The sequence below is a fragment of the Epinephelus lanceolatus genome, chromosome 11 (genome assembly GCF_041903045.1).
Source record: "Epinephelus lanceolatus isolate andai-2023 chromosome 11, ASM4190304v1, whole genome shotgun sequence".
Taxonomy (NCBI): Eukaryota; Metazoa; Chordata; class Actinopteri; order Perciformes; family Serranidae; genus Epinephelus; species Epinephelus lanceolatus.
This window is the reverse complement of record NC_135744.1, coordinates 20,338,649-20,355,673: the sequence shown is the minus strand read 5'-3', so window position 1 is coordinate 20,355,673 and position 17,025 is coordinate 20,338,649. Positions and strand designations below refer to the sequence as shown.

The 17,025-nt window shown below is 40.6% G+C and overlaps 1 protein-coding gene across 1 annotated transcript in view; it reads left to right on the top strand.

The window, feature by feature from the left end:
- LOC117264707 (uncharacterized) overlaps positions 1–13,278 on the top strand; it is a 32,785-nt gene extending 19,507 nt beyond the window's left edge. Inside the window, exons 2-3 of the mRNA XM_033638900.2 lie at positions 6,596–6,725; positions 9,611–13,278. Of these exons, the coding sequence (XP_033494791.2) occupies positions 6,596–6,725; positions 9,611–11,259 (1,779 nt within the window). The 3' untranslated portion in view covers positions 11,260–13,278. The remainder of the gene's footprint in view (positions 1–6,595; positions 6,726–9,610) is intronic.
- Positions 13,279–17,025: the final 3,747 nt, after the last annotated feature.

Genomic DNA, 17,025 nt, shown 5'->3' with positions numbered 1-17,025 from the left:
GTGTATATTCTTATTACGTAGTCTTCCAACTTGCTTCTGCCAAACAATTTCTCTTCTGGTCTCGAAGGTGTTTGGAAAATTGGATTAGATCTAAAATTTGGGGTGGCTTCTCAGCCTACACTATTTACTAAAACTTTCCCTCAGCAACAGTTGTCCATTTGAAGTGAATTGCCAGATGTAGTTACAGTATGTTCGGAAAGACAGACGTAATGCCAAGACCTCTATACGCATTTATAAGATTTATTTCTGCAAGGAACCCAGTGGATAAATCATGGAGGCTGTTATTTTGTGATACCTGCCTGCTCTGTTTGGAGAAGCTGCCTGAAATCATCACAAAATTCATTATGAGAGAGAAACTGGACAGTATGTGCAGGCACAGTCCAAACTCTGTTTGTGTAAGGCAGCTAATATGTGGTGTTTGGTTCTTTTAGTTCAGCTGGTACATTTTCCTCCCAGAGGATATTATTATGTCTTATATTACAACACCAAAAACTAGCCCTGCAATCTCAAGAGTGGTGCAAAACTTTCCAATAACTTCACAGTGAGTAAGCGCTAGTCGTCTCTTTCTGCCTCTTTCTCACACTCTGAAGATGATGATGCAACAGGTTAGTTAAATCAGACACACAGTGGGAAGACCTTTAATATTAATCATAAATATTTGAGGAATACTTCACCCCCCAAATGACCATCTTTATATCAATTATTCACCCTGTGGTACAGTTAATTCATGAAGAATTTCTTTCAGGAGAATTTTTTTCACATGCCTCAGATGAGCGAAGAATCCAAAAACAAAGAAAACTCCTGATATATTTAAATAAGATAAGATAAGATAAGATAAGATGAACTTTATTGTTCCACAAGAGGGAAATTTGTCCTGGGCTTGTTCACCCATGGGTGACCACATTAGGAAAACTGTATCAAAACATGTTAACAAACTCTCACACAACTCTTGCAGTATAATCCAAGTCTCTTTTATCCAGTCATATGATCAGTACCAGCCCTTTCCAACAGGGAACTGAAATAAAAGTGAAACCTACCTATGCTCTCTTCAAAGCCAGGCTCTATTGACAAAAACAGTAATTTTACCTTGCTGCATATTCAGCTGCTGGTCTACCGCTGCCTCGATTAGTTTGCATTATTTTATGAAGCTCTAGCAAAACTTCAGTCAGGAAGATAATACTTTTCATGCTCAGACTGTAAGTTTTTGTTCTTGCTCTGCCATTCACTCCTAGCACACATGCTCACTGACCATCTCTAGGCGTCATGCAGTGCGTTTACATGCAGCTTGAGAAAATCAAATTATTGGCTTAGTCTGACTGAAACCGGACTTTTCAATGCATGTAAAGAGCTTAGTCCAACTGAAATTGGACTCTCCGTAGCTCCACAAACACACCTGGATAATCTGATTGAAAATCGAACTATTGCTGCATGTATGTAGAAGGAGATGACGTAGCAGCAGTTCAGTATATAGCAGTGCAGTAACTCCTGGAAAAACAAACAAACAAACACCATGGTGACCGAGAAGCAGAAGACGCATTTCTGGACGGACGAGGAAACTACATTCATGCTCCGTCATCTTCATTCGTCATTAGCTTCCTCCTCAGGTCAACTGGAGCTAATTCAATACGCACTGTATCAAAAGGGACACAGCACCACCTATCGAGGCGCAGTCAGATGTACTTGGTCAGAAATTAGATTTTCTCTTTTGCATGTATGCTCATACAAGACGAGAAGTCTGACTTGACTGATTAGCTATGAGCTTAGCTTGACTACGTGCATGTTAACGTACTGACTGTCTGGTTCTGTCAGTTGAGTCGTCAGCTGCTTTTCAGCTGATGCACAATCAACCAATAGCACATCGACACACCTCTCTGCCAGCATCATCTTACTCATTTTAAATATGGTTCTTTCTCTGCTGTAGTTCTTTCTTGCTGCAGTCATGTGCACCCTCCACCTTCCCATCATGACCTAGTCTTTATGGATTCAGCCATCAGCCTCATATGCCTCTGCAGTCAGCAGCCTCAGAGTCATCATCCACCACCACCACCACCAGTGTCTGGACTCTGGGGGAGATTTATCCTGCTGCCGCTCAGATGTCCCTCGATCACAGAATATCTCCCTCTGGTGTCCAAGCGCCAAAGACTTCTGTCAAATCTTAATCAGTACAAACCATCTGTTAATCTGTACACTCATATTCTGTATTGAATATTATCTTTACTTCATTCTTCTGTCTCTCCTGATTGAAGTGACCTGTGTGTTTTGAGGGTTTGTTCAGATTTACCACACAATAACACAAACAAACTAGCGATCAAGGAAGCGGTAGTGTTTTTGTCAATGGGGTCTGGCTTTGAAGAGAGCATAGATAAGTTTCACCTTTAGCTAAGTTGCTTTACAGCAGGAACATGAATAATACGTTGTTGTTGTTGTTGTTGTTGTTGTTGATATGTAAAGTTATATTGAAAGTTGGAGAGAAAGTGTAAAGCAAATTTAAAAAATAACCAACATCATCCTGTTCATTAAAACAGATAATGCCATGGAAAGTCTTTGCGACATCAACCAAAATTATTCAAGGGAAAATTACCTCACTGATACAAAGATGTTGCACATGAGAAAATAGGTATACATACTTGGAGTTTTGTAAAATGCTGAATCTAATAGTTCTGTCAAAAAGAGCACTTGACCCAAAAATGTCATTAGCCAATCTTCCTCAGTAAGATATTTGAAACATACCCATCACTGCCCAAAGGTCAGTTGTGTGGACTGTGTGGCACATGCTGGTAGGATATTTTTAAGGAAGTCTAGCATACCGGTCCCTTGTTTCAAATAAAGGAGGTAAAACAAACTGCACAAGCTCATATTCTGTTTTGACTAAAATTGCGGTGAAGAGATGATGAAAATATCATAACTAACTGCAGCTGGTTTCCCTCTCATATCTTGACATACAGCTGTTGTCTTGTAAGTGGGTCTGTGGGGGAAAGACGAAGAAGAAAGAACACTTCTTCTCATTGTCTCCATGTTCTGGCATCTTCATAGCTCTGGTTTGCATGACAGAGTTTTATAGATGACCTCTCTATGGAAAACAGAAGTGCTACAGAAGTTCCCCCTCTGAGTATATAACCTTCAGTTTATGATCTTTGTATTTCCCGCAGTATCACTACAGGGATTCTCGAGGTCTGTCATTTTTGACAAATAGTATCTGCTCTATAAAAAAAGTTTAACTGTACTAGTTGCACTGTGGTATTCTGTTGATCATTATTGGTTTACAATGGTACTTTGAGTGCTAAATAGAAGACTGTAATGATTATCCAGGGGGCAGCTTTTGATTGAGTCTCTGCAGTAAGCAGGTTTTTGAATCTGTAGAAGCATCTCAAATGTGAAACATGTGGGTTTGGTTAAACACGTGAATCAGCTGACCAACTGCTGTGTCTCAGGAGTTATCTGGCGTCTTTTTTTTCTCCAATGTTGACACAACTTGTTTTTATTTAATGGATGGTAAATTTTCATTTGATTCATGCAGTGAGAGGCATAATAAATAGTCTCTCAGTACCACTATTTCTCTTAAGTGATGTTGATTTCTCTTGTGTCTCTGTGTGCTGTTGTTTAGACAGCTTCAACTCCTACGTAACAGATTTTGTTCCCATCCTTTGGCTTATATTTGGGTGGTTCAGACTCAGTGTGTGTGCGTGTGTGTGTCTGGGGTGGGGTGGACGGCATGTTATTGTTCCAGTGTTTTGATAATAAGTGCTTGTGGCCATAGCTGTCTGTGAATGTGAAGGCTGTTGCTCTGTGTCTCTAACTCTCATCCTGGGAGAGGAGCAGGGAGGTGATGTGCACATTCCAAATGAGTGTGTGTTTGAAGTTTATTCACATATTTGTCATGTTGCAGTTTGGAGTGTGGGTGTAACCTTACCCAAATGTACGAATAAGGACAAAAAGTGAAAGAAATTGTTCCCTCATTTGATTCATAGGGTTACTGGGGTGAGTTTGGCGTTAGGGTTTGTGTAAGAGTTGAAATAATGCACTGATCTTTGGAAATATCCAGCATCCAAAGATCTTAGAAGTTACATGTAAATGAATCATGATAATGTGACAAAATCACCATCACATTCATACTATATAGTGTTTACTACATAGGGTAATTCGGCTTGTCCCAGTAGGCTAAGCCTTTTTGGTTTCTTCTGAAACCTTTTATAGAGGTTCGACCTGGATCCCTTTCAGAGGGTTTGACCAAGAACTCAACACAAAGGGTTATACCTACAACCATCTGTGAAAGGTTTTACCAAGAACCCCCCATGAGAGGTTCTACTGAACCTTTCAGTGGTGTAATGGTTCCACCCAGAACTCTCTCTAGGGGTTAAATCCAGAACCTTTCCACCTTCTAAGGGTGCCAACAAACTCCCACCCAGGAGGTTCTACCAAGAACTCCTTGACATTCCTAATGAAACCCACTAAAACCCACCCAGGGGGGCTCTAAAATAGTAATTGAATACATTACCCATAGATCTCTTTCCCAGTAATCATGGTTTTAGTTTAGCCTGGGGTCAGGGAAACCATATCCAGCTGCCTTTAGCTTCATAAGGGCACAAGTATACTGGCTGCGTGGCCAAACGTACGTGTACATAGTGTACTGCACCTGTGTGTATACTTGCTGCAGCACGGTCGTTCGTCAATGCAGCCAAAACACCTGATACTGGTGGTCTCCGCTAGGGGCAGACCACAGCACTCAGACACAGAGGTCACGAAAAGCGAAGTAGGCGCTGACACTGTATTTCTTGTAGTAGGCTATACACAAACACGGATACTCTCGATGAAGAGGAGATTATAATTTTGTCTTTTAAGATCTCGGCAGAGGAAAAGGCGTCATCTCCGCCACCATTGGAGATGGTATGTGCGGCCCGACCTCACGTTCTCTAGAGGTCTACTTTGCACGAGCGCCTCTAGTGTTCATGTCAATATTGCATCTCGTGCACGCGTCACGTTACCTCGCGTCAAAATGAGCGGCCTACGCACCAAACAACCGCAAAATATGCATGGCAGCCATGATGCGTACATGCACGCGTTGTCTGCAGCAAGTATACTTCTCCTCTGAGTCTCCTAAAGCACCAATGTGTTCCAGCGCAACCAACAACACTCATCGTTCACAATCCAAGATTTTAGCCTTTACTTTATTAATGGTGGGAAACGAAAATTGGTTCCAAATTAGAGCCAAATGCAAAATACCAAGTACCAATGCTGAGTAAGTATTGTATGGCATGAATGGCATATGTATGATGGTAAAGATATCAACTATGGCAGAACCCAAGTAAAATGAAATTAAAATACCATTTGAAACATGACTAAACATTTGAATATTTGAGGCTGATGATGCTATCAACAATCCTTGAAGAACTCTTTCTCCAACAAGGGTTCTGTGGTTGAAAAGGGTTCTTAATGGAGCCCTTAAGGCCAAAATATATCAGTGGTGAATGCCGTGCATCAAAAAACAATTCCCCTTTTATTTTCAATGTACAACCCCACACCAGTGGTGGCTAGATGCATGTCAGCGCTCTTGGACGCACCACTCCGTGGCACTTAACGCCACTGTCCTATTTTCAACCTTGCCGTCCCCAAAATTAAATGCATTTTCTCCCCTACTCACTCTCTGCTTGTACATACCAGCTCCTGTAGCAGCTCTTTTTCCCTGCTCCTATGGCAGTTCGACTCCTTTCCTTACCACTGGCGCAAAGAGAACTGTGATGCTGTTGCTGTGTCTTGTATGTGACAAAGAATGGATGAAGGAAGACACCGTGTTGAGGTCAAGCAATATCCCGGGCTAAACAACCCACGATTCGTTGTTTAAAAGATGATGGCCTGGTGAGTTATAGCTCTGGAGATCGGCTCTTCAGCTGAGAAACCTTAATTAGGGGCTCTCCACACATGATTTTAAGCTAATGCAGAGGTGGAGTAAGTACAGATCTTTCAGGAAAAGTTGTAGTAACTGTGCATGTTGGTCTGTTGACAAGCTGCAGTGCAATGCGTCCAGTGTGTGCTAGGGGTGGCTCTTCATGCGCATCACATGACACGCCGTGTCGGTGTGTTTTCAGCTTTAGTCTTATAAAGAACACTTGCTGAACCATTTCTTCAAAAAAGGGTTCCTCAGAAGCAAATGGTTCTGGGTAGAACCTTAGCCCTCCAGGAAGAACCCCTTTGTAACCCTTATTTCTAAGAGTGCAGGAAGTAAAATTTGCATAAAATGTTATACCAAAATTAAACTGAACAAGGACCAGCTTTCCCTGCTTTCATGGAGGAGAAGATGATAGATGAGAGTGGACTTTGTGCAGCCACAACTACATAGCAGATGAACAAATGACTATTCCCCTGGAAGTTGAAATGTTGCTCTTCACACTTTGGATAACAGTAATGGTGTGATACCACTGCACAGAGTGCGTGGTGAAGCGTTGAAGCATGGAGCAATGGAATGAATGCAGAAAATTAGAGGTCATGTGTTTCTCTTTCATGTGCATGCACAGTAGGGTGTCTTAATCATGCTTTTCAGAGTATTCTCATTTAAGTACAATGTCTTGACTCTCACTGTGTCTCTCTGTGTGTATTTCAGAGCAGTCTCCAGTGTACGCCCTGGGGTATAAAGGCATCTTTAGAACAGCAGGTGGCAGAGCTGAAGGTGAACACTGAGGTCCAATCAACAGATCCCCCTACTGATCTAGAGGACAGCCAACTTACTGCAGGTAAAATAATCAACTCTGCTTCTCCCAAACAGGCACTGCAAAGCGCATGCAATTTTTACATGGACGCTATGCCAGCTTCTTTTAGAACATAAAGGTTTCACTACTTTGTAAATGTTTTATATCTCGACTGTGTGCCTAGCTTAGTCTTTTTTCTCTGGGTGCAGAGTACAGATTCTGAACAAATCTCCTCCAGCGCCTCGATGGATTAAACACTCATTATTATTTTGTCGAACACTGACTCAATTTAAAAGTCTGGATGAGCTCCATGCTGCATGAAGGGAGCAATAGCTATTGTGTGCTTTATTTGCACCCAAACATGCACCCTGTGACACACAGTCATTATCAAGAGCAATGATTCTTTCTCCCCGCTGTAGACACTGAGGTCATTAAGGACGCAGTTTAGTGTCTGGCAAACACACATCAAGCAGACAAGTCTATTACAAGTCTTCGGTCACTAAGCATCCTCCATCACTGGAGTCTCACCACATCTAAGCCCCATACTTCATGTTTATAAAGCAGCTGAGACACAAATCTGAGCACGTTGGGATTTCAAATGACAAACAGTGCTGTCTGTTGCACCACAGAGGCCGTAATCTCATGGTGCTGGTTATACACGACCATAATTAAACTATACTTGCGTCTGGTAAGCCCACAAATGGCTTGAAATGTGTGTTTGAATTTGGTGAAAGAAAATAAATGGCTTCTGTGTAGCGAGTAGTGTGGGGGAATTATGTCAGGGACATAACATCCGGTTTCATGAATGTTATGTCAAGGACATAACATTCATGAAACTGGAGATTTTTTTCAACTTTTGTGTAGAATCCTGTAGAGACTGCAGTTGCATGTTTTTCTATGTTAATCACAGATATACAGTATCTAAATGCTGACACCAAAACCATTTTTATGTGTGAGCAATTATGGATAGTAATATACACAGCATAATTAAAATGTGAGTAAGAACAGAGGCTGTCATATCCATGTGAGGCAAATTGAGGTTTGTGATGTTGGGCTATAAAAATAAAATTAAATTGAACTTAATCATGTCAATAAACACAATATGTTAAGGTTCCATTTTACTGTAAGTGTAATACAAGAAATTAAAAATACACTTCTATCATATTTGTCCCTGGTGTGTTGTTATATCTGCCTATGTATGCAGAGTCGACGATAGTGTGACAACATTTGGTATAGGAAGCATTCTGGTTTCCATTTATAGTCCATCCGAGTCTGAGGAGTATTGACCAATCATGTTTGAGCAGCAGGTAAACAGTCTGCGTGGCTGAAATGCAATCTTGGTACCCAATGGCTATCATCTGATGACAAATTAGCTTTTTGTTAGCTTTTTTTTTTTTAAACCTGCATTCATATGTGGATATCTGTTTATATATGTTAGCCAAAATGACCAGAGCACAGAAGAGAAAGTCCTGACCCAGATATTCGCTGGCTACACTGGATCTCCTGAAATATTAGCATTTGCCCCCAGAAGCTTCTCAATTCCAAGATTGGGTTGTGAAATTTCAAGGTTGACTTGCTTCTCCCTCCATAATTTTATTTTAAAATAGCAGCTTCATTTTAAAATAACTTTGAGATTGTGTTTTTATGTATTTCTATTTTATATTTTTTACTGACAGCATGATTTTACTTTTGCAATCCTTCATGGAGGTCTACCCTACTTACTATCACGTTTACCACAAATTCTTGGTATGTAGTCACCTAACTGTTTACATTTTGGAAATTCAGGACTTATATAGCATTTCAAAATATCCCCATACAGTGGTTTGTTTGATATCTTTCGAAAAGTTATGCACAGGGTTTGTAAGATAACTTACAAATTAACGCCCCTACTAAGAAAAGAATTATGGTTTGGCGTTGACTCGTTACTTACTTAATGTAAAGTATTCGACTTTAACGTAACGTGACAGTGTACTTTAAAATAACTCAAAGTTCATGTGATTGGGGACACAAAGGGAAAAGTTTTATGTTTTTTGGAGCGATTCATTACTCCAACCAACCACGTGGACTTTCACTCTTCACTCTCTTCTTTACTCCCATCAGTGGTAAAGAAGAAAGGTCACTTGATCGCAGCATCCACGATTAAGAGGGTCATGTACGAATTGTGATGCATTACTTTTTGGAGGTATACATAACACTGCATGAGAACAGCTAGTGTAGGTATGCCACTTTGAATAACTCAACACAGACTTTTGGTTTCACATGGGACATGAACCCCAGTCTCCTATTTCAAAGTGCTGTGTTTGTTTGACCCGTCCACCACCCCAATCTTGCTCTCTAAGTGGACTTTGTCGCTCTTTATACCTTGTAACCTGACTTCCCCTTCACTACTTTGATGGCGAACAGTCTACCGCATATTAGTCATGAGATCTATGCCTCATGGCTCACGATTAAATGGGTTATATGAATTTCAATGCATTCGTTTTCATAGGTGTAGGCACAAACATTGAGTGAAAACAGTCTGAGCAATGACATAGCTCTTTTGGAAGATGGAAAACACTCCCCTGACTCAGATTTTCACATTATTAGAATCAGCGTTAGTGTGTTTTTCAAGGATGTTGGTCTTTTAGCTGTGCAGAGCACATACTTCTTTGCTTGTTAATGGGATTCAGTATTTGTCAGTACAAACACCTTTCTCATTAATCTACAGATACATGACTGTCCTGTTCATGCACCCACACCATGCTGGATAATATACAGTGCAATGAGCAGTGTCACATTAATGTACAGTCTTTGTCTTCTATTTGGTATGGTGAAGATTTGTAGGCTCAGGATGTGTTTTGTACATCAAAAGGAGAACAATTATGGTAATAGCAAGTGGTAACAGTAAGAATGATTCTGAACATTCTCTTTGTCTTTGCTCTGTTTGTCAGGAGAGGTCCTTGCAGCCAAGAAAACTGGATCTCCTGAAACAAGTTACCACCCTTTGGTCCCTCGTTCCCTCTCAGCACCTGAGGGAACAGTGGAGACAGAGACAGGAGAAACATGGCTGTCAGACCCAACAAGATGGACCATGGTTACTGATGCTTTGGGAGAGATGAGGGATGTTGACCCCAGCCAGGAGGATCATCAACAAGCCCAAAAGGCAGAGACTTATATATTTGGATTGGTCCAACGTCGAGCTCTACCCACACGTCCCTCAAAGCCCCGCACCAGCCTGGCACATGATGCTCGAGCTGTTAGTGTGATGAGGCAGAGTAGTGTATGCCGCAAGGAGGAGCAACATTCACCAAAGCAGGTGTCTGTTCAAGAGATTTCAATGCTGCCCCAGTGTTCAGAGGGAACTGTTCCACAAGCTTGCCATAACCTTGATCAGGAGCCTTACCTAGGGACAGGGTTTACTGAAGATGTCCCACCGCCCTACCACCACAATCTCCAGCAAAGTACCCAGCATCAATCAGGGCTTTATCACAGACCCAGGCAGGCCCCCATGATTAACACCTCCCGTTCAGCCATGATGGACTATCCATCTTGCAGAGTGCTGCAAGCCCACCCAGACTCCAGCAATAGTGAGCCTGATTCACCCCAACATTTTCACAACTATCCATCCCCTCCAGCTCTGTCAAAGCCTCACCAACAGTTGCCACCTGATGAGCAGCTGGTCAACGCAGAGTATATTCCAGCTCAGCCTTGCCGAGCCTCCACCAGAGCTTATGCCCATCACCACTCCAACCCCAACAAGGGCTCTGGGGTGCCCAAACCCAACCGAAGCACATATTCTCCAGAAAGAGGCCATCATCATCAGGAGCAGCAGCCCGCAGCATCTCAGATCCAACCCTCCAGATCCCGAGGAGGCCCAAAGAAATGTCGCTCAAACGAAGACCGAAATGGTGCCAGCAGGAAGCCAGGGAAGAAGGCATGTAGGTCTCAGTCAGAGAACAGTCTGCAAAGGGCTCCAGAACGCAAGTACAATACAGTAGAGAGGGATGGTGGAGGAAGTGGAAGCGGTGGAAGGGGAAGCCGCAGTAGTCAATCCAAGAGCAAGAAACAACAGCAAGGAGGTAGTAGCTGTCGCCGCTGGCAGTCCACCCTGGAGCTCAGCCAAGACGAAGCTGACCAGCCAACTGTGCAGGCACCCATGCAAGGCTCTTCAGCCTCAAACCAAAGGGACCATTGTGCAAGGCGCACACGCAAATCTCGCCCTACACATGCATCATATGCCTACCCACACCATCACCACTCCCACCATCATCAGCACATGGAGTACCATTTAGAGAGGGACCAAGTGCCAATGTGTCAACCAAGTGAGGACTACCCTCACCCACGTCAGGGTGAGTCTGAGTCCAGCATGAGTGAGGCCGATTCTCCAGATTCCAGCTCCTTGTCCAGTGATTCAGATGAGAGTGGTGGTCTGGTTTGGCCCCAACAACTACCCCCTCAACTTTCCCTCCCATCGCCTCCTGCCCCACCTGGGGCACCTCTGCAGCCTAAGGCTTTTGTCAAGATAAAGGCCTCACATGCCCTTAAGAAGAAGATCTTGCGCTTCCGCACTGGTTCGCTGAAAGTCATGACCACTGTATAAGGTGGAATACTGGCCAAACTGAAAGAACATGAGCTGCAGAGCTTTAGACTAACTACAACGACGGACCACAAATTACAGTGGATATAAAATTCAATGTGTACATGGAAGTTCTATGAACTTGACTGACTGAATTAATCAAGTGGTTTTAGATCAGCCTTAACAAGCAATGAAGGAAATAGTCATCACCATATCAGCCTTTTTGTTTCAAAAATAGGATGTATAATTATATATTAAGTGTTACATTTTACTAAAAGTGCTCATGTGGATGACTCATGTTTTGTCAAAAGGTACCATATTTGGCCACATTGGCTCTTAAATATCCCCACCCATCAACATGCACACACCCACTGATAAAGTATATCATAGTCCATACTGGCATTGTCTTTGAGGTCACAATGAACCATATTTCAAGATTTTAATTTCCGATCAGGCACAGATTAATCCCCAGTATATCCACCATTGTGAAGGACATTGGACCTCATGTTAGAATATTTTCATATTCTATCCTAAACTCTTCGTACCTTGTGTGTGTGGCTTGTTGATACCAGTGTTACTGTACAAGTCAGATTCACCAAACTGTCCTAACCACACAAAATTTGTTTCAATCTGACAAATTCACGAGTAGCTGCGCATTTGTGAGACTTTAGCAACCAACACTTTGCAATGTACAGGTACCTGTTCTTTAAAAAAAAGATGTGTTTTGGTTGCTAAGTTGTCAGCCTCCATTTAAAAGAAGGAACCTTTGTCTCCAAATTTTCTATGTTGTTTTCTGAAGCAAATTCCTCAACAAACACTTCCCACACATCCCTGTACAACAGAAAGAGTTTGTATGATATCCTTAGAATTAGTGCCCCAAGAATGACATTAAATACTTAACATAAAGTTACGTACTTAATGTAAAGTTGCGGAGGTTAGGTTTAGGAAAAGGAACATGGGGACAACTTACTTTAAAATGACTCAGAGTTCACTCAAAGTTCACAGAGTTCTGAAAACCAGTCTCCTGGGGAAATTCCTGTGGGAAAGTCCTGTGTTTTGTGACCAATCTACCACCCCAATCTGCACATTACTTCCTTAAGCGCATTTGTCATGTGATCACAGCCTTCCCATATCCATGGGTTATACACAAATGGCTAGCTAATGATTACATAGGATATGTACAAATTTTGGTGCATTACTTACATGTATGGTAGGAAAATGAATGAACAGTGCATGAGAACAGCCTGAACTGCTATGCGTGTGCACATTGGAAACTTACTGTTGAAAATAAAATATAGTGGCCTACAAGATAGGCCACAGTTTCCTCATATTTGGACAGTGAAATCCTCTTATGTTGCTGAAATGATGCATATCTGTTATTATTGAATTGTTAAGTCATACTGTAATTAAATAGGAGGATAACTCAAGACAAACAACTTAAAGTAATGGCTTCCTGCATGTTTTTCTTCATAAACGCACAGCTTTTAAATATATCGTGGGTGGAAGTAAATTTATATGTCAGACATGGGGAAATGTGGCCACAGAACATAAAAAAGTAGTTGTGAAGGAGTGGATTGTTAGTACATTACAAAGAGCTTGTGAGACATTTTGTCTGGAATTTGTGGTTGAGATAGTAAATTTCATTGTAGAAAGAACCAACTTTTGGCCAAAAAGAAGTCTGTAAATCTTTTACTGTAGCAGCAGACACAAACCAGCAAGATACCGCAGTAGCAAGATTTAAATTGTGTTTGAAAAGTGTTGGAAACATCAAGTGTCTCACTTACAAAGTATTCTCGAAAGACCTTGTTTAAAATGTAAAGTAGCAAATGACAGTTTGTACTGTTTTAATGTTAATAGTAGGCTACCTGCAAACTAATAAAAATGTGCCTGCCCAAAGAATGTAACGTTACAATGTCACTTTGAGCATTTGACAGTATTACCATGTAAAGTGCACTAGCCGACTAACTATTAGCTTCTTTTTGTATGAAATTTGTTTGAAAACTGTACTATATAGATTAAAGTGTTTAAAAATTACCAAAACAATACATTTGTGTGTGGATTTTTATTGTTTTAGTTCTAGGAAAACATTGCTACACCAACCAGTAGTTTCATTAATAGAGGTTTTTGTTCAGTGCATCAAGCAAGGTGTTACCAATGGTAAGCCCATAAACATATTACGAAGGCCAAAAGAAATACCACTCATGTACCCACACACACACATACCAGTCAGCAGCCCTGGTGTTAGTGATCTTGTTTAGTGGCATGTTGAGTGATTGAAATGTATGGGAGTGAGGGAGTGGGGGAAGTGACAGAGAGGAGGGATTAAAGTGGAAAGTTAAGAGCTCAACGGGAGGATTGGATTGTTTAAGAGTAATGCTGCCAATATTCCTCTCTTAACTATTAACAGTAGAAGAAGACTGGACGGAGCTGTAGTGAAAGACTTCATTGTGATTTACTGCTTTTGCAGGGTTCATGCTGTTTTTGCAAAAATACTGATGCAACTTCTACTGGATTGTTTCTATACTGCTTCTACCATTTTACCATTCTACCATTTTAGCACTACTATTGCTGCCACCACTACTACTACTACTACTGTTCTAATACTGCCCTACCCTAACCCTAACCCTATACTGCACACTTATCACAACATAAATGTTTGTTCTTATTTACTAATACCAAATAACAATTGACAACCAATTGTTACTCATGAAATATTTATTGACAAAATGATTCAAGAATTCATTTAAAACTTTTTAAAATTACATCAAAGCACCAATGATACATCCATTTAAATGGGAAATAATGTAAGATAATGTGATATGTTACACACTTAAACTTCCCTTGTGCAAACAATGAAAAGTAGATTCAATGTGTTTTTTTTTTTTAAATTAAATTAGATAACATTATTTAAAGTAGTGTTTCCCCTTCATTAGGAAATGAGTGTGCACAACATACTGATACAGTCAATAAAAAATGCATTCATAACTTTTTGTGTAGGCTGAATATCGCAATATTAATGTGTGGTTATGACAAAATCTCACGGCACACCTGGACTTGCATCATGGCACACTATTACTAAACATTTGGTAGTGCTAAAAGTCTATTACTACAACTACAAAATGCTTTACTACTAGCTACTAGTTTTTATTATTACTACTGCTGATAAAACTATCACTTATATCACTATTTCTATACATTTGGTAGTGTTACTATTGTTGTGACTACTGAAGCTATTATTACTTCCTCTACAACTACAGCTACTACTAGATTATTTTACTTCTGCTACTACCTTTAGTACTGTAATTAAAACAACTGATAAAATTGTTGTTTCTGCCACTATTTCATTGCCACATTTGGCAGTGCTACTATTGCTGCTGCTGCTGCTGCTACTGCTGCTACTACTAACTTTTTTACTACTGCTACTACCTTACCTAGTATTACTACTCCTGATAAAACTTTACTCTCTACCACTATGTCTATACACTTGGTAGTACTACTATTGCTGCTACTTCTACTACTACTACAACTGCAACTACTACTAGATTGTTTTACTACTGCTTCTAACTTTCTTGTTATTACTATTGATAAAACTGCCATTCCTAACACTATTTCTACACATTTGGTAGCACCACTATTGCTACGACTACAACAACTCCTACAACTGCAACTACTTACAGGTTGCTTTTGTAATTACAACTACTGATAAAATTGTTGTTTCTGACACTATTTTTATACATTTAGTATGCTACTACTACTTTTACTACTACAGCGGCAACTACTACTACTACTACATTGTTTTACAACTGCTACTACGTTTTAGTATTACTACTCCTGTTAGAACTTTACTTTCTATCACTATTTCTACTCATTTGGTAGTACGACTATTGCTGCTACTTCTACTATTACTACTAGATTGTTTTGCTTACTGCTATGTTTTATTATTACTACTACTACAGATAAAACTGTCTTTTCTACCACTATTTCTATACATTCAGTGCTACTATTCCAACTACTACTACTACTACAACCACTACTATTACTACTATTACTGCAACGACTACTAGATTTTTTCATTCATTCATTTCTACCACTATTTCTATACATTTGGTAGAACCACTATTGCTCCTACTTCTACTACTACAACTGCAACTATTACTAGATTGTTTTTTGTTACTACCACTGAGAAAACTGCCATTTCTAATACCATTTCTATACATTTGGTAGTGCTTCTTTTGCTATTACAACTACTTCAAGGATGTTTTTACAACTACTGCAACTCCATCACTACTATATACTGATAATGGTACTACTGATAATACTTGTACTACTGTACCATGTATAGTTTAACTGCTAATGCTACTATAACTATTGGTACTACTACTAGAACTACTACTGCTACTTCCTCTATTATCGCACTACTACTAGCACTAGTAGTACTAGTAATCCTGCCACTATTACCAGTGAACAACTTTTACAAGTATAACCACCTGATTACTTCTTCTAGTTAATTAGAAGGCTACCAGTTTAGTACTACTACTACTATACTATATAAACCTTTTTCTGTCTGTAAAAGTAATTGAGCACTATAGTGTGTGTGTGTGTGTGTGTGTGTGTGTGTGTGTGTGTGTGCTCCAGAGAGAAGGAGAGCAAGGGGATTTCAATGGGCTGGGCTGTTTTATGACATTAGGATTCAGTTCCAGCTGCCTCAGTTCATTATAGTGGAAAAAAGAGGGCTAGAGAGAAAGGAGAGAAATAGAGGAAAGGAAAAAAGAGTTGAAGCAGCTCATGTAAGCTCTGGTCAGAAGGGAAAGACCAAAACCTCTCACTTCTGCAACATTTAAAGCTCTTTATCTTCTCACAATCTATCACAGCATTACCGACATTTTCCCAGCCGAAGTCCTTTCACTCTCATATCCATCCCTTCCCTCTTCATCCCTCCATCTGTTAGTGGTTAGAAGAAACATGCTCCCTTCAGGGCCAGGAACCTGTAGTATTTCCTGCTTTGCCAGAGACCGAGGGGGAGAGAAGCAAGAGAGGAGGAGGAGGAGGGAAGAACAGAGAGGCACTGAGCCTGAGGAGGAAACCCACACAGAGAAAAAGAAACAGAGAGACGGTGAGAGAGGGAGGAAAGGGGGGGAAAGGGGGGGGGGTTGAATGAAGGCCTCGTGCGCATACATCTGGCTTCGATTAGCCAGACAGAGAGGGTGATGGTGAGAGAGAGGAGACAGAGGGGCTTTTATTTTTGGCACTTTTGGGGATACAAAGTGATTGACCTATTTTTTCTCCTCCATCCTCTTTGATTTTTCCTTACTTCTACCCACTTCATTCACATTTAAGATATCTGGAACCAACTTTTTTTTAAGTTTGCCATCTCTGAAGGAAAAGAAGCACAAAGATAGTTTAAGGTGCGGCCTATTTAATTCTGCTCCACTCACCTCTGTTTGCACACACAGTCTGTCGGTGCCATATGTCCCTTTACTGATGCCATATTTTTACCCAGGGTTGATTATCAAACCTCAAACATTATCAGCCTGAAATCAGAACTTCATTACACCATGTCTTTGCCTTTTTTTAGCCCCTACAATAAGTAAGGACAAGAGTTTATCAAAACAACAGTGGGCTATTAAAATCAGGTTTCCTCTTACACTGTTTTTCAGAGATCTCAAATCACTGTTTTGTTTATGCTAGTGCAATGAAACTACTACAGCAACAAGCAAGCCAACATCCCATTTGTTACCTAGCAACAGAAGGGGAATAAACTGATTTAGTTTAGGAACGATATAGCTGCCA